The 18,358-nt window shown below is 43.3% G+C and overlaps 1 protein-coding gene across 1 annotated transcript in view; it reads left to right on the forward strand.

Moving 5' to 3' along the window:
* The window catches only part of LOC116903850 (serine/threonine-protein kinase Sgk3), a 62,693-nt gene that overhangs the window by 24,446 nt on the left and 19,889 nt on the right, over positions 1-18,358 (forward strand). Inside the window, exons 4-10 of the mRNA XM_032906585.1 lie at positions 509-581; positions 1,093-1,168; positions 6,907-6,994; positions 8,732-8,781; positions 10,854-10,911; positions 15,417-15,500; positions 15,617-15,748. Of these exons, the coding sequence (XP_032762476.1) occupies positions 509-581; positions 1,093-1,168; positions 6,907-6,994; positions 8,732-8,781; positions 10,854-10,911; positions 15,417-15,500; positions 15,617-15,748 (561 nt within the window). The remainder of the gene's footprint in view (positions 1-508; positions 582-1,092; positions 1,169-6,906; positions 6,995-8,731; positions 8,782-10,853; positions 10,912-15,416; positions 15,501-15,616; positions 15,749-18,358) is intronic.

Here is an 18,358-nt window from a genome sequence, read left to right on the forward strand (position 1 = left end):
AAATCTCATAAACAAATGTATTAGCGATTAATAGAGAGAAAGCTGGAGTTGAGGGAATTGGGGGCAAAGTTAACTCGCTTTCTCTAAGAATTGTTGCTGGCCTGTTGCTGTAGATCACTAAGAGCACGCATCTTGAGGTGAAGGGTGAGTGGTGACTGCAGAACCTAGGCACCGCTCTTCAGTCCGAGTGCTCGCCGAATGGGTTCTAATTCCACTGCACGAAAAACCTGACAGATGCTCAGTTCGCCTATCCCTGTTTTGCAGACAGAACAAACAAAGAAAAAACACTGAGGCACAGGGATATTAAGTAATATCCAAGGTCACGTACATACCGAACAATTTCCTGGGACAGAAGAGGGTGATTAAGAGTCAGTCTGGCATTTGGTTCATCTATATTAGTGTTGTATGTTGTACCTTATCCTACGGTAAATCTTTGCGATCATATTGTGTTGTGTAGGCATAAATAGATTCAGAAATTAGCTCACAGAATGCTGTTTTTAAAATTCAGTTGAAGAAACAGTTTCCTGCTATGGCTCTGAAGATCCCGGCCAAGAGAATATTTGGTGATAATTTTGATCCAGGTAAGCAAAAGCTTTATCGTCTGTTGAGTTCCGGTTGAAATTTGAAGAGGAAGTTATGTATTTACTGAAGAACATAATTGTTCCGCACTTTTTGGGTTTTTTATCTTGTTTTGTTTTTGAGATCGAGTCTTGCTGTGTAGCCTAGGCTAGCCCCAAACTTGTGATCTCCTGCCTCAGCCTCAGGCATGCACTGTTACCACACCTGTTTTGTTCATGAGGTCTGTGATACAGTCTGCTTCACTGTTGAGAAAGCACATAAGCTGTGCACCAAGGAGAGATAGCAAATGGTTCTCCAGTAAGTGGCAGTGTTCACCCCTCTAATGGTGAAGCTGTAGTTTTCTTCTGGAGCGTCTACAAGGCTCTCCTCCAGGACCAAATACCAACTAAGAAATAGCTTCTTAGACACAGTTTGCTGCCCTGTGGTTGTCTATTCTCCCATGGATGTGTGTGTCATGGTAACTGCATACAATGACGGAAATGTAACTACTAGTGTACCCTGTCTCTCTTACAGATTTTATTAAACAAAGAAGAGCAGGATTGAACGAGTTCATTCAGAATTTAGTCAGATATCCAGAGCTTTACAACCAGTAAGTACTTCTTTCCTTCTAAAGGGACGGTGAAAGCAAACCCAAGAGTGTTGATTAAACCTCAGGAGTTGCTTTATGAAACATTACTGGTTGTGAAATCTTCCTAGAACACGTTCTCCTCTTGTATCACTTTCTCTTCAGCTCAGACTTTTCCTTCCCTATGCACTTGCGTGATGCCTTGGCTAGGTCCGACAGCCCTAGGGTCATACTTGTCACTGAGGGAAGTCAGGGCAGGAACTGAAACAGAAGCCATGATGGAATACTGCTTACTGCTTTGCTCCTCAAGCTTACTCCGCCTGCTTTCTTGTGTGCCCAGCAGCTCCTCCTCAGGGATGACGGCACCACCCTAGTGAGCTGGGACCTGCCACATTAATCATTAACCAAAAAAAATACACTACAGATTCGCCTACAGGCAATATTCTGGAGGCATTTTTTTTTTTCAATTAAGAATCCCTGTTTAGGGATGTAGAGGTGGCTCAGTGGTTAAGAGCACTGACTGCTCTTCCAGAGGTCCTGAGTTCAAATCCCAGCAACCACATGGTGCCTTACAACCATCTGTAATGGGATCTGATGCCCTTTTCTGGTGTGTCTGAAGACAGCTACAGTGTACTTACATATATATCAAATAAATAAATCTTTTTTTTAAAAAAAAGAATCCCTGTTTATAGATGACTCTGGCTTTTTTCAAGTTGACAAAAATACCAACCAAGATGTAGAAGTTTTACAGATTACTGTTCAAGTCCGTTTGCGTTCTAGTTAAGACATCTTGCTAACTGCTTGGTATTCTATTTCTCCATCACTTGGAAAGGTGCCTCTGTCTGTGACGCCCATTAGGATTAGGCCTCATGTTAGCCACATGTTCCGGAAGTATAGGTGGTTTCACTCGGATCCTCCCCAACCTCAGCTCTGAACCCTTTCTCCTCCCTCTTCTGAGTTTGTCTCTGAGCCTTGCCAGGCGTCAGGGTGATAATAAAATGCCCTATTTGTGGCTAAGTAGCCCCTGGCACTTAGTCTCTGCACTTTGGTCACTTGTGACAGCAAATCTTTTTATATACAGTGCACTTCTGCTCTGATAAGTGTCTTCTGCTCTGGGGAGAATGAATCCCAGGACCTCGTGAACAAATAACCAAGAGGTTTTAAGCTGACATTTTCCTTTTAATAAAACAAGATACTTTGTGTTTTATAGATCTTGTCTTTTGTGAACAGAACTTAGTTTTCATTTTAACATCAAATCATCTTAGCATGGTGCATATAAAAGAGTGAGAAGCGAAATAACGTGTAACCTGAGTGCTTACTGCACGCTCCCTGCTGCGGTCAGGGAAACGTGCTCTAAGATGGCGTCAGTAACCTCGGTGGAGCTTGCTTATGTTATAGTTCCATACCAGGAGGGGCAGGAGGATTAGATGCCCAAGGCCACCCTGGCTATATCAGACCCTGTCACAACTTCTTGACCCAACATAGATTTGTTTTAACAGGAGAAGGTATTTAAAAAGATAACTATGAACATATGGTTTTAAAATTATACTTTTTAACTGGAATACAGTCTGTTTCTCTGACCTTTGAGTGAAAAGGGGATATTTGAGTATACTGGCAGTAAATAACGGACCCCAAAGATGAACAGTGGAACTTTTGACTAAAACCCTAAAATACTAAGTGAACCGAAAACCAAAAATACATGAAAATTCGCCATAATAAAGAATGATGGGGGCTGGAGAGATGGCTCAGAGGTTAAGAACACTGATTTGCTCTTCCAGAGGACCTGAGTTCAAATCCCAGCAACCACATGGTGGCTCACAACCATCTGTAATGAGATCTGATGCCCTCTTCTGGTGTGTCTGAAGACAGCGACAGTGTGCTTATATATAATAAATAAATAAATCTTTTCTTAAAAAAAGATGTTATTTACTTACTGAGAGAGCGCCAGTGCAAATGACACATACTAAGGGAAAAGGAAAGGGGCAGGATAAACGGCTCAGTGGTTTAGAGCACGGGCTGCCCTTCCAGAGGATCTGGGTTTGATTCCCAGCACCTCATGTAGGCCAGAACCACTTATAGCTCCAGTTCCAAGCATTGGACAACTTTGGCTTCCACAGGCACCAGGTACACGTAAGGTGCACAAGCATACAGGCAAAATACTACAACACAGAAAGGAAAACTAAACTTAAAAAGAACGAGTAAAAGTGCTGCCCATCATGAGCACTGGACCTTTCCGTATGCATTTAGGAGATGGAAAAGGAGCTGGACGGTGGTGCGTGCCTGTAATCTCCATACTGAGGAGGTGGAGGCAGGGCCTGCAGGCATGGCCGCCCTCGTAGAAGAGCCAGGTTTCCTCCCAGCTTCTCCACAGTGGCTCACAACCATCTGTAGCTCCAGTCTTAGGTCCTTAGCTCCTTCTTCTCGCCTCTGTGGACACTGCATGCCAAGAAGACATCCATACACAAAATAAGATAGAAAACGAAGGGGGTGTAGGAAGGTCAGCAGTCAGAACTAACCGAGGGCTGCATAATTTGTTAGAGCGGAGCCTGGGCTGCATGAGTGTAACCATAACGGAGCAACAAGAGTAGCCAAACAAGAACAGATGACAGTGGAAGCAAGAGTGCCTTCCTTTATCTGTAGTACAAACGAGTGCTCAGACAGTTGTGCACAGGCCATTCCCTGTCACTTAGACAGAGCACGAAGCTGGCCCCAGCACGTCTGAGGCCACGTTGTTTAAATCCCCAGTCCTTGTTTCTTTCCCAAGATAACCACAGTTCTGATTGTAGAAACAGATTAGTGTGGCCTGACTTTAAAGTTCATATAAAGTCAAGGCATGCACATTCTCTGTCTTCTGTCTTGGTGATACTTACTGCTGTAATGTATTCCACAACTCACCCAATTCTACTGATGGACGTTTTCGCGTTAACAGAACTTCAGTCTTCGTGCTTCCCATTCGAACACCAAACTACCGATGTGCCTCAGGGAGCTACATTTACAGACTTCGCGTAAAATGTCTTGGTCTGGGTTAGAAACAACTTTGACGTTAAATGCGCCCGTTGAGGCTGATTTCCAGAGACCCAGCCTGTGCCAGTGTGTGCTTTGTGAGCAGGGCGACTACGTCCTAAAGCTATGTGTCTGTGGTTAGAGCGATACTGGAACTAAACGTTGGAGTTTCCAGAGACATGGGTTTTTTGTTTTGTGGGGTTTGTTTCTGGCTGTTACAAATGTTGTTGGCCTTCCCATGTCTTACGGAGCACACGTACAAACATTCTCAAAGTGTGTGAGCTGTAGGCTGCTTGCTTCACTCCAAGGCATAGTGCCATGTGGCTTTCCAGGACGGCTGTAGCAGTTTGTACCTCCATGAGAAATGGCACTGTTCTCCTGGCCACCACTGTGTATAGTTAGTCTCAGTTTCCGCCATTTTGGTGAGCAAGCGGGATACCCTGTTGTGACTTTAGTTAATGATAATGCTGGTAAAGTTAGCATGTATGAGATTATGTCACTTGTTAGCTTTTAACAGTCACCACAGCTGGGAGAATCTTCAGATGCTCATAAAAACACGCAGAGTAAAAATTGTAACATTTCTAGTCATAGTTATCAGAGTGTAGCTAAAATGTTAACCTGGCTTATTATCCACAGTAATAGTTTTTGTTCTGGTTTGGTTTGGTTTGCAGACAGGGTTTCTCAGTGTATCGCTGGCTGTCCTGGAACCCGCTCTGTAGACAGAACTGGCTTCCAGCTCATAGATCTACCTGCCTCTCTTTCCTGTGTGCTGGGATCAAACATAATGCCTGGCCCTAAACTAAATGGTTTTGGTTTAAAAAATAAAATTAGGGCTTGTTAGATGACTCCATGGGTGAAGGAACTTGTCACCCAAGCCTGAATTCTATCCCCAGAATGCACATAAGGGTAGAAGGCCTCTGGCTTTCCTACCATAGGCACATACTCCCTCCATATGCACAAATAATAAAACTTAAAAATCTCGACAGTCTGTGTTTGCAAGTCATAACGCAGCCACAGTGCTAAACCCAAGGCCTGCCTTTACAACACTGTCTGTGGAGAATGAAAGTTGTATAGTAAAGTGTTAAAAGCCATTGAGTAACTCTTGGTGCCTCTGTGTGACAAGAAGCACATGTCTGTACTATCTGATGGTTAGAGCTTCTAACAGCACAAAGAAGTGTTCAGGAGGGAATGTGAATTAGGCCCCGTAAGAAAAAAAAATGCAAATGTAGCATAACCAACATTTTGCAGAGAAGAAAGCCAATGTGTAAACTGTGGTAGGATTGAAGATTCCTTCCCCCACGTTCACATTTGTTCTAGATACTCGAGAATGTACAGTCGGTGGTTTTCAGAATATTCATGGTGCTGAATGACTGTCACCCGAGTCACTTAAAAGTCAGTCTGACATTCCCGTTGTCTCGGCAAGGAAGGCTTGGCAGCCAGTCCTCTGCCTTCTGTCTGAGGATCTGTCTGCTGCACACATTTCTTTTGAAGCCATACAATGTGTGTCCTGTTTTTCTTCTTTGTTCATTCAGTGCAGTGTTTTGGGGTTCATCCCTACCCTAACAGGTATAAGTTATCTCGTTTCATGGATTGCCATGCTGTGTTTATCCATTTATTGGTTAGCATTTCTCCTTTTGTGCTATTACAGATAATGTTACTCTAAATACTCGTGTATGATTTGAGGTATACATAGTCTTATGTTTTAGGCATGTAAACCCGAGTGAATTACCAAGTAATGGTGTTTAACATTTGTAAATCGTCTCTTTTTTTTTTTTTTTGGAGCTGAGGACCGAACCCAGGGCCTTGCGATTGCTAGGCAAGCACTCTACCACTGAGCTAAATCCCCAACCCAATCGTCTCCTTTTTAAACGTAATTGTTTACCTTTCTAATTTCCTCCAAATGTGGTTTGTGTTAAGACCATTCATGGACTGCACATGTGTGGGTCAAGATAGCAATTTGGCCATTAATTGGGATTTTTCACTAGTCCATGAGTGGTCTGCTTTGATTTTAGTCCTCTAGTCCCCTCATCAGCCTACGCCTCTGTACCCATGTGGAGATCTGCTCTAATATACATTATTAGGATGCATACGTAGGCCTGCCTTGCATCCGTGGGTATTTAGCGAATACACAGAGGTGAGGCCAACTATCTGTGTTCACCACAGTGCCAGAGCACGGCAGGCGGTGCTCCACACTAAGATGTCCAATGCTACAGCCGTCATCGCCGGCTGCCAACTGGTGTTCTCTACAGGCAGTTATTGGAGCTGACTTAAACCTCCTGGTTTTTAAATGGACCAGTACATAGGGTGTAACGTCCCACCCCACCTGCAACCCATGCTTACACTTATAAGGGGAGTGTCTGCATCCGGGATAGATGTATCCGGGGTTTCCCCAAGCCATCTGCTTCTGAGGAGAGGCTCATTCTCCATCCCACCAGCAGCTCAGACATGGTCCATCCCACCCTGGGATCCTTGTATCCATCTCTCTTTGGCTGACTAATGGATGGGAAGTGAATCTCAGTTCCAGCTTCCACTCGGATTTCCTCCAGTGTGAATCGTCTGTTTATATCTTTGGCTGCTCCTCGGGTGGGTCCCCTCTTTTTAAGAGCAGAACTTCTTTATTCCCATCACAATAATGAATAATGCAGTCTGCAGTTTTCTTGCCGCAAGTGCTATTAAGGTGGTTTCTGTTTTAGTTTCTTTTTAAAGGGTCACAAGCTGTTCACATGCTGTCTGAGTAATAAATTAATCTTTGTTTTCAGTCCAGACGTCCGAGCCTTCCTTCAAATGGACAGCCCGAGACATCAGTCAGATCCATCTGAAGATGAGGATGAAAGAAGTACTCCGAAGGTAGCAGGGGGCGCTGTGCTGTCCGGGTAGCAGCCTCAGACGTGTGCCTGAGAGCCTCAGACACACAGTCTTCCTTCAGAGCAGCGTTAACGCAGAACCAAGGGATCGTGTCTGCGCCAGGATTTCTGCACTGTAGAATACCTAAAAACAGTTCCACCGTTCACACACCATTACTCACCCCTCTTTCTTCTTTTCATGTGTGCCGTGTGGGTTGTTGTTTGGTTCATATGTGTGGACACACATACGTGTGTGGAAATCCCACGTTGACATTGGGAGTGCCCTTACATTTTACTCAGCAGAGCAGCCCTGATAGTCAAGCCTATAGCCCACCAACATGGCTGATTTTACCAGACTGCTTGCTCTGAGGAGCCCTGTCTCCACCCTGGAGGCTGGATTCACAGGCAGGCTGCCATGCCTACCTGGCGTTTATGGAGGTTCTACGGATCCAGACTCGGATCCAAACTCTGGTCCTCTGGCTCGTTTGGCAAGCGCCTTAACTACCGAGCCTCTGCCTCTTACAGAATACGTAGACATCGTACTTTGTAGTATAATGCAGGTTCTCAATATTGAAGCTACGTAGAGTAACCTTATTTTTGGAAGTTACTTTTAATATTTACCTTTGGGTGCTGTGAGGAAAGAAAAAAGAAAAACACAAGTCAGGGTATTATATGGGATAATTAGAAGTACAAGTGGTACTGTGCCACCTGGAGATTATAAATCTGAATAGATTTCAGTAAAAATGTGACAGTCTTACATGGAATGTGATTACATTCCTGTAAAGGTGTGTGTACTAGATACACATAAGTCATTTAATTTCCTGAATGTATAAAGAACCTCAGAGTGGACTTATGGGAAGCTAATTTCACTGTTACATGGCTTTTGTGAAAGTGTCTACTGTGGGATGGGTTTGAAGCTCAGAGGCAGAATGCATGCCCGGAGGCCCTGGTCTAATCCCTCGTACCTCAAGAGAAAACAGATGCCGCCCCTGACAGGTTCCCTGGATTCCACCTCGGGAATTTTCACTTGAGTTTTCAAGTGAACCAGAATCTTTCGAGGTTAAATTGCTTTGTGCCGTAACAGCCGAGTAAGGATTCATGGCTGAATTGATCCTGGGCTTTAATTTACTGTGCCTACAACTTTGAAACTACTGAACTGCTGGGGACGGGAGAAAATCCTGTTCTGTTTACTTTGGAGATGATTCTGCCAGGGTGAACCTGAGTTTGGATCTGTTTCCAGCACCCCTAGAAAAGCTAAGTATGGCCGTGCAGCCGTGCACCTGGGGTGGAGACAGCCGATCCTAGTGACTCCCTGGCCGGCTCGATCCAGTCAATCCCAGGGCTCTATCTGCACTCAACAGATCTGCTGTGTATACGCCCTTACCGTCAGCCTGGCTTTAAAAAGTTTTTAATATCTGAAAAACAGACAGCCTTGGTAACTGGTCTCTGAGTGTAGAGTGATTCATCTGTTACATGTGTTTTCTGCGCTTACCTCTCCTGAGCGCTTGGCCTGGTCCTTGTCCGTTTCACGATGAGTGTCATTTCTGGTCTCCTTTCTCCTTGAAAGTTACCATGGTAAAAGTGAGTGCTTATACTGACTATATTTCAAGAATGAGGACTTTAGGTTTCCTTAACATACATTATGTTTGTGGTATGGTTATATAATTTTATATCAAGGTATCCATTGACTTGTAATCTTTGACACTAATGAGGATACTGTTTTTTCCCTCTCACTAAATAGCCACATTCTACCTCACGGAACATCAACCTGGGTCCAACTGGAAATCCTCAGTAAGTTTAATTTATTTCAACTTTTCTTTATTTTGCGAATGTGCATTTTTCTGAAGCTAAACTGTTTTAACCGGAGACCTGTGAATATGTCAGTAGATAGAGATAAATACTGCGCCTGGCAGAAGCCCCTCCCGTGTGTGTGTGTGTGTGTGTGTGTGTGTGTGTGTGTGTGTGTGTGTGTGTGTGTGTGTGTGTGGCATATACAAGGCATACACAGTCACATTTGCTTCCTTTTATTTAAAACATTATTTCCTTAAAGAATAAAATAGCCCAAAGAACAGGTTTTTTTTTTTTTTTTTTTTTAGAACAGATATACCTATGTTTAGTTAAATATTTCTAATGTATCTTGTTTGTTTTAAATTCTTTTTTAGTTAACATATCAACTACTGGCTGCTTACGACATTTTCATATATGCATCCGTGTGCTCTGTTCATACTTGTTCCCCAGTGCACACACTGACCCCTTCCTCTCTGCCAAGTAGTCCTCCTTCCACTTTCATGTTGTTTGTGTGTACATATTATTAAACCTTGACTCAACGTATGTAAGAAAATGTTTCGTTACTTCCTGTCTTGCTTTTATTCTCCTTCCCCCTTGAGATCCTTGCTTCCTCCTTTCTAGTCTTCCTGCTTCTGCATCCTGTGTGTGTGAGAGAGGATGTGTGTATTTAAATCTAGATTGTGCACATGAGAGACAATGATGTGTGCCGTTTGCCCTTCTTGAGTCTGCCTTATTTGCTTAATGCATTCTTGTTAATTTTTACCTTTTTTTTTTTTTTTTTTTTTTTTGGGGCTGGGGCCCGAACCCGGGGCCTTGCGCTTCCTAGGTAAGCGCTCTCCCCCTGAGCTAAATCCCCAACCCAGTTTTTACCTTTTTTAATATTTAACCTGGACCGAGTGTTAGGTTAAATGCGTATGAACAGACTGTAAACCTTCTTACAGCTTATGTATTTACTTACCTACTTACTGTGTGTGTAGATGCGTGTGTGGAGGTCGCAGGGTAGCTTTTAGGAGTCAGTTCTTTGCTTGCACTATGCGCTTCCCAAGCATCCAACTCGAGTCATCAGGTTTGGTGGCAAGCTCCTTCTCCTGCTGAGCTAGTCAATTCACTTGTTTTCTGTTGGGGTCGGTTGGTTGGTTTTGGTAATTACTTGACATTTCAAACCTAAATCAATCGATCCTCCTCTGGTACAGCCAAGAATTCAGGCTCTCTGAGGAAACACTCCTAGATATTTAAGATCACTGTCCTATCCCCCTGACACTTGCCTTTGCCAGCCCATGCTGTTTCTATCTACTAGGCTTGAATAAACAAAACAGCAGTGTTGTTCTCTCTGGAGTTCTGTTCCTGGCTTTCCCTCATCGCAGGCATGTGTGGAACAATCCACTGAACTTTTTGATTTCAATGCTCGATAAGAGACTTACGTTAAAATAAAAGCTGGAGACTTCTCTCCATCAGAAAACATTTTGAGGGGCAGGGGGCTAGATTGGTGGCTAAGCAGTTAAGAGCACTGACTGCTCTTCCAGAGGTCCTGAGTTCAATTTCCAGCGACCACATGGTGGCTCACAACCATCTGTAATGGGATCTGATGCCCTCTTCTGGTGTGTGTGAAGACAGAAACAGTGTGCTCACATACATAGAATAAATAAACCAATCTTTAAAAAGAAAGAAAAGAAAAGAAAGTGCCCTTGGCATTTTTATTGGGTGCTAGCACCTAGTACCTTGTCTTGAAGAATTACCCAGTACCAAACACTACTGAACTTCACGTAGGTAGGTTTCTTATATTTATGTTTACATATTATGATGTGTATAAAGGCTTGTCTCCAGTGTTTTCTCTTAGAATTTTATTCTTCTACGGAGTACTTCTTCTACGGAGCTCAAACAGGGCTTATATAATTTAGTTGGGAGGAAATGCTATTGCTCTTAACAAAGGAGAAGGAAAATCCTGCCAATGGGTCCACAGACTTTGTTCCCTCATATTAATTTGTTAAATTAATGAAACACGAGGAAATGTTTAACAGTTTACATCTTAATTTCTAGAAGACTCATTTTTTTTTGCCATTGCTAATTTCTTTCAGTGCCAAACCAAGTGACTTCGATTTTTTAAAAGTTATTGGAAAGGGCAGCTTTGGCAAGGTAAGAGTTTTTAGTGTTCCCTTCCATGATTAAGCACTTACGGAAGGTCTGCCTGGCATGTATGAGCCACTGGGCTTTTCTGTTGGCAAGATACGGACTTTCTAAGATGAAGTGCTTAGGTTCAATGTGTACTTAGTAAGAACTTAGAGTGTGCCGGCTGCTTGTCAGGGTTCTATTGAGAAAACTGACGTAGCGATGCTTACAACCTTTGTGGTAGGTAGTCTATTAAATGATTCACTCGGCTGAATGTCAATAGTGGGGCTGTGCTGAAGTGAACAGGTGGACTGACAGGATTCTGGGCAGCTCAGCTGGTCAGGAATAATCTTTAGAGGGAATCCTTTCAAATGGATGCTAGAAAGGCCGTGAAACAGGCATTTCTGTGAGCATCAGAGTCATCCCAGAACTGGACAGTGTCCAGCCATGCTGAGAAGATCGGCATGGTCAGCAAAAGTGTTGTGGGAGAATTTATCTGAACCACCAAATACAATTATTCTTTTTTGCAAATTTCACTGAAACTTGTAGTAAAAATGAATATATGTATATTTAATTATATCTTAATATGTATGTTTATAGTTATAACTAATGTATATATACTTATACTTCCTTATATTTGTAGCTTTGGGTATCTTAAGTTTTCGGAGTTGCTTTGAGAACAGGGAAGGACCACTGCTCATCCTGTTTGTTTGTTTATTCCTCGGATACACAGCGCTCACTTGTTACATTGTAACAAGTGCATGTAAGCAGCAGACAGGAGTGGATCCCACTCTGTAATCAGTGTATCAGAATGTTATTAGTGGTCTGCCATTAATAATGCAACGTTGACAGATGTCAAGAAGTTAGCAGCCATCAGCCCTGGATAAATCTCCCCTTGCTTTGCATTAAAAACAATGACAGAGGGGTTGGGGATTTAGCTCAGCGGTAGAGCGCTTGCCTAGCAAGCGCAAGGCCCTGGGTTCGGTCTCCAGCTCCGAAAAAAAAGAAAAAAAATAAAATAAAAACAATGACAGACTGCTGAAAGGGACCAGATATAGATCTCTCCAGAGAGACACATCCAGAACATGTCCAACACAGGTCAATGCTAGCAGCAAACCACCGAACTGAGAACGGGACCCCCTTTGGGGGAATTAGAGGAAGGATTGAAAGAGTTGAAGGAGCTTGCAACCCCATAAAAACAACAATGCCAACCAACCAGAGCTTCCAGGGACTAAACCACTACTGAAAGACTATATACATGGACTGACCCGGGGCTCCAACTGCATATGTAGCAGAGAATAGCGTTGTTGGGGCACCAGTGGAAGGGGAAGCCCTTGGTCCTGCCAAGGTTCAAACCCCCCCCCTCGGTACAGGGGAATGGGGGGGGGAGGAGGGGTTGAGGGGGGGGGAACACCAGATGGGGGAGGGGGAGGGGATGGGGCTTATGGACAGGAAACCAGGAAAGGGAATAACATTTGAAATGTAAGTAAAGAAATATATCTAATAAGAAAAAAAAATGGGGCTGGAGAGATGGCTTAGTGGTTAAGAGCACTGACTGCTCTTCCAGAGGTTCTGAGTTCAAATCCCAGCAACCACATGGTGGCTCACAGCCATCTGTAATGAGATCTGATGCCCTCTTCTGGTGTGTCTGAAGACAACTACAGTGTACTTATATATAAGAAATAAATCTTTAAAAAAAAAAAGTTGTAAAGAAAAAAATGACAGACATTAGCTGGATGTGCTGATGCACGCTCACAATCTTAGGATTAGAAGCTTGGGAGTCTGAGGTGGGAGGACAGCTTGAACAATGTAGCATGAAGCTATCTTAGAAAGAACAAAAGGACATGGTGGGCTTTGCTGTTGCCCTGAAGCTGTGCTTAGGCCTAGAAGTCACAGGAATTGGTTTTGTATGTAGTATGAAACGTGGGGTATGTTCATCTTTTCCTTCCATGTGACATACAGAATTTATTCAGATACACGCTGGGCTCCAAGGCCACCTCCATCATATATTTGGCATTCATGTATGAACAAGTCTGGTTTAGACGTTGTGGTTCGCAGTCCTGTTTCTAGACTTTATTTTCTGTCCCATTTTGTCTGTTTATCGTCGCAACAATATCTTGACAGATACAGCCCGATAGCCAGCACCAGCCCGTCCCTCCATTCTTCAGGAAGATACTCTTAGCCCTTTCCATGTCTGCATACATCTTAGAATCATGTCTGTTTCTGCAAAATTTAGATGGAATTTAATTTGGATTACATTCAATCTGCAGATAGATTTAGGTGTGGGAGAACTGATGTCTTTATGTCAATGGACATTTCAATAATTAAACATTTTAAGTCTTTCTCCACATTTTATAATGTCCTATATGTGATTTTACACCCAGTTTATGAAATGTGTTCTTTGGTGTTTCTTTTTGAGCTGTTGAAAACTGTTGTTAGTCACTGATGGTCAATATATTTATGACCTGTGACACACTGAACAAGAACACACATGGACTAGGAAAGCATATGCAGGCATGCCCAAAGCATCATTTTTCACAAATAATGTATCAAGAGAGTGCATACATTATAATAGGATATTCCACGTGACAACATTGACCATGAAGTCTCTCCCACATGCTATAATATATAATTTGGAATGAAAGGAATGAAAGGGGGACTTTATATAATTGTAAATATATAATTTTTGAAAGCAGAAATAACTAGCTACTGCACAGTAAAATAGTGGTGGAGTGAGGTCATGACTGATGGGTCAGAAGTTTTGGCATGTTTTACTGACCTCATAGTGCTATATAGATTCTGTAAAAGCTTACCAAGATTTATGTCTTAATGTGTGCAAGCTATGTTTAATAGAAACTAAAAATGTTGTAGGTCATATAAACCCCCACGGTCCAATAGAATAAAAGACTTAATATGCAAAAACAAGGCAAAGCAAACACAAACACAGAGTCGTGGTCTGCTTGAAAATAGTGCATGATGTGAATCAGCTACGCCTGTGTCAGCCGGGTGTGTACAATAGCTCTTTCCGGGGTGTGGTTTCGGTTCAACTTCCATTTGCCGATTTGCTTCTTAGTTGATCATGTATTGTCCAGATCTTCCAGTCACTGACTAGAGGAAGACACTGTGAGGGGAAATCAGAGCCATCTGAGTACAGTAGTCTTTAATGTTCATTCTAAGAATGCAGTGGGAAGGGTGAGAGTTATCAAAACGGTTGGAAAAATAAGGAAAGGTGTTGCTCAGTCCAGTGCTATGGAGAATAAAGAATGAGGAATGGCAGAATGTGCTCGGACAGAGGACATTTCATACTAAAGGTGTTTTGATTCCATCTTTATGAGTTCCAAATGTTTTTAAATCAATAGGCTTACTTTGGGGGGAGCTTTCGATAGCATGCCTTCTCCTGGGCTGTCTGCTAATACCGTACGTTTGTCACAGCAAGCTAGTGTTGATGTTAGTGTTAACATACTCACAACGGTTACTCTGATTTTGTAGCTTTTTGTGGAGTTTGCTCTTTTCCTATCCAGCTACCACTTTCCATGGAGGTTTCATGTCTGCTTGGGTTTGTCTTGGCTGTCAGTTACCCAGACTTCCCTTGCTTTTGATGTCCTTGACTGTTTAAGTCTAGACAGCATGCCCTTCTGTTGTTTTTCTCATGTTTAGATTGAGGTTGTGTATTTGAACCAGAGAGACAGGACAGTTCTAGAAGTAAGCATGCCAGTGTCAGGAGTTGATGTGCTGGTTTTGAAATGCCTTGGGACGTGTCCTTTAGTAATTACACAGCTTAATCTATGGTCGTCCCCAATCCCTTACCGTTATTCTCCTGTGTCACGTAGTGGAAATGTGTTTGAATGAGTACATTCATAAGCATTCTCATCACTGGGGACATCACAAAGTGTACTCACACAAGCCGTCATATCACAGCCTACTACATGTCTAGGCCATGTATCCATTGACCGGAACATCGCTATGTGTAGCACAACCTGGAATGTGTCTTCCTTTTCTAGTGCAACATCGTCTGTCTTTTAATGTATGCATAAGGCCACACCGTTAATGAATAATACAACAGTCCGTGTTGCCTCTTCTTCTGAACTCTTGTGAATTCAGAGCCTGTAAGAGAAGCCTGCATAAAATAACAGTGCGTAATGTTCCTACCAAGGTTATAGCTTTTATTTACTTATGAGTATCGTGTGTATGCATCAGAAAGAACCTTGTGGGAGTCAGTTCTCTCCTACCGAGTGGCTCCTAGGAATCAACTTCTCATCAGGCCGAGGAGCAGTCACCTTTCCCCACTGCGCCGCACCACAACCCCACTCCAGTGTTTTCTAAGCAAACTCAAAAGGCCCCCCGAACACTGTGTATTTGGTGATGAGTTTGATAAAAATCCCATTACCAATATATATTAAATAACAAATAAATGATCTCTAGCTATTCAAATAACCAGAACCCTCTTTGTTTTATTAAAATATCTAAGAAAAGGAAGAATTATAAAAGTAAATTCACTAAACTCTTCATTCGTTTGCAAATCTTTCTAACAGGTTCTTCTTGCAAAACGGAAACTGGATGGAAAATTTTATGCTGTCAAAGTGTTACAGAAAAAAATAGTTCTCAACAGAAAAGAGGTAACACAAAATAGCACCTGTTTCTCTCAAGCCTGTTTCTTTATGAGCATTTGTTTTCTGATATATACAAGTTGCTGTTTTACGGGGTTTTTTTGTTTTGTTTTGTTTTTTTCCAGCAAAAACATATTATGGCTGAACGCAATGTGCTCTTGAAAAATGTGAAGCACCCATTTCTGGTTGGATTGCACTATTCTTTCCAGACAACTGAAAAGCTTTATTTTGTTCTGGATTTTGTTAATGGAGGGGAGGTGAGTTTTGTGATTCTTTGTTTAATACAGACAATGGCTAGGAAAAAAAGTAGCAGGAAACCCAGAAGGTTACTATGTAAATTTTTGGTTACTATGTAAATTTTCAGCTGACCATGCTCGATCACCAGCTGTTTGTAGAGTGAAAACAGTATTCAGTGGACCACATGCCTGGGGAGGCAGGGGGGAGGCCGCAGGGAGGTGTAGGGAAGTCATGGGCATCGTGTGTGGTCAACACTGCATCACAAAATTGAAATGCTAGTGTAAAAGATGCCATGTAATTTAGATAATGGTTGTTTCAACCATTGCCTGTGAATGTTAGCCAAACATGTTATTTTCTAAAATGATCAAACTATTCATCAGGGAGGCGACCCCTCCCCACAGTTAAGCCAGTGGGGAGTGTTTGATGTTGTATCGCCTTTCCGAGGGTACATATGTATTTCGGCATGTTAGAGTCTGGCAAGATCTACCTCAGAGAAAGGAATTTTTAATAGAAAAAGAGAATTGTAATCACAGAGTCTCCTCTTTTGTTTGTGCCGGTAAACCAAAACTCTTACTCAGAAGACTATTGAAACCCTTTCTTAAAAATGCTTCCGTTAGAGCGGCTGATACAGTCATAGTATACAGTATCACTTACATGCCCAGGATGCTGGCTCCTTGGGTTATTTTATCATCATGGCAGCCACATGGTATAAGACAAAGCCGTTTAGATGGTGGAAGTGAGTCATGTAGTTGTAAGCTACAGAGTGAGCTCGGGCGACCTGGTGACAGGTTACAGGCAGTCAGCCATCTCTGGTCTGCTACTTCCCAGTCCCCTTTGATTTCTAATTCAGTTGATCTCTGATCCACAAGTGTCTCCAAAGTTTATTGAAGTAGTACATCTTACAACAACTTTATAAAGGAGCCCTTTATCCCTCAGCAAAGAGGAAAGACTCGATGTTACTGTACTTTGGTTAACTATGTGTTAGTTAGGATCTCATTGCTGTGAACAGACACCATGACCAATGTATATAAAGCACATTTATATAACTGGGGCTGGCTTAGAGGTTCAGAGGTTCAGTCCATTATCATTAAGGCGGGAGCATGGCAGCATCCAGGCAGGCATGGTGCAGGAGGAGCTGAGTTCTACATCTTCATCCGAAGGAAGCCAGGAACAGACTGTACACCCTCAGGCAGCTAGAAGGAGGGTCTCCAAGCCTACCCCACAGTGACACACTTCCTCCAACAAGGCCACACCTTCTAATAGTGCCACTCCCTGGGCCAAGCATATGCAAACCATCACACTAAGGAATAAAGGTGATAGATAGAAAATGAGAATAAAGCTGGGTGTGGTGGTGCACGCCTTTAATCCCAGCACTTGGGAGGCAGAGGCAGGAGGATCTCTGTGAGTTCAAGGCCAGCCTGGTCTACAAAGTGAGTTCTAGCACACCCAGGGCTACACAGCGAAACCCTGTATGGTAAAAACAAGAGAGAGAATATTAATATGAAATATAAAATGAGTTACAAACAACAAAGAAATTGAATTCAGAGACTCTGTTAGCGTTACTCTGTTCCACTTCAGATGGAAGGAAGATGTCTCGGCCATGAGCCTCCCTTCCCTGCCTCTCAGTCTTTGAAATGTTCACGGGAGACATCTAAGTGGATGAGGGGCCGCTGCAAGTCTCCTTTTTTATCTGTGGTTTCTTCACGTTTTGGAACTGTGCTTTCGGATCCTTTTTAGACCGTGGTTGTTCAGTTGAGCAGCGGAAGTGGAACGATACTTACTGTCATCCACAAGATGAGCTCTGCTGGGATGATGGGGGTAGAGGATGAAGTGCTGGAGAAGGCACTTGGGTGTGGGTGATGTTCAATGCAGCTGGCAGTGGGTAGGCTGGAGGTAAAGACCAGGAAGAAGGGTTGAGGTGGAGCGTGGGTTCTCCCCGTGTTCTGGTATTATTAACTTTTTCTTTTAGGTGCACTGTCTTGCTTCTGTTGTTTTGAGACAAGGCCTTGCTATGCATGTAGCCCTCTCTGACTTGGCACTCCCTGTGTAGCCATGGCTGTCTTTAAGCTTGTGACAATCCCTCTGCCTCAGCCTCCTGGTGCTCAGCTTGCAGGCATGTGCCAACATACCTGGCTCCTTTTTGTGTTTTATTTAGGGTCTTACCAAACAGCCTAGGCTGTAGGCCTCAGTCTCAGACCTCCCTCCCAGTCTCCCAAGTGCTGGGTGATGGTCGTGCACCACGGTACCCCAGTGCTGGGTGATGGTCGTGCACCACGGTACCCCAGTGCTGGGTGATGGTCGTGCACCACAGTACCCCAGTGCTGGGTGATGGTCCTGCACCACAGTACCCCAGTGCTGGGTGATGGTCCTGCACCACGGTACCCCAGTACTGAGTGATGGTCCTGCACCACGGTACCCCAGTGCTGGGTGATGGTCCTGCACCACGGTGTCCAAGTGCTGGGTGATGGTCTAAGATGCTGGGCAGGTCAGCCTTTCTGAGCCAGCTTCCTCATCGGTTTCTTACGTCAGATCTGTTGTTTGGGAATATTAAAGATCGTAACTATATAAAGACCTCCCACAGAGCTTTCGGTTTACGAAGCCGTCCAGGAGGACTAGTAATTCCGCGTGGC

The sequence above is a fragment of the Rattus rattus genome, chromosome 1 (assembly GCF_011064425.1).
Source record: "Rattus rattus isolate New Zealand chromosome 1, Rrattus_CSIRO_v1, whole genome shotgun sequence".
Lineage (NCBI taxonomy): Eukaryota > Metazoa > Chordata > Mammalia > Rodentia > Muridae > Rattus > Rattus rattus.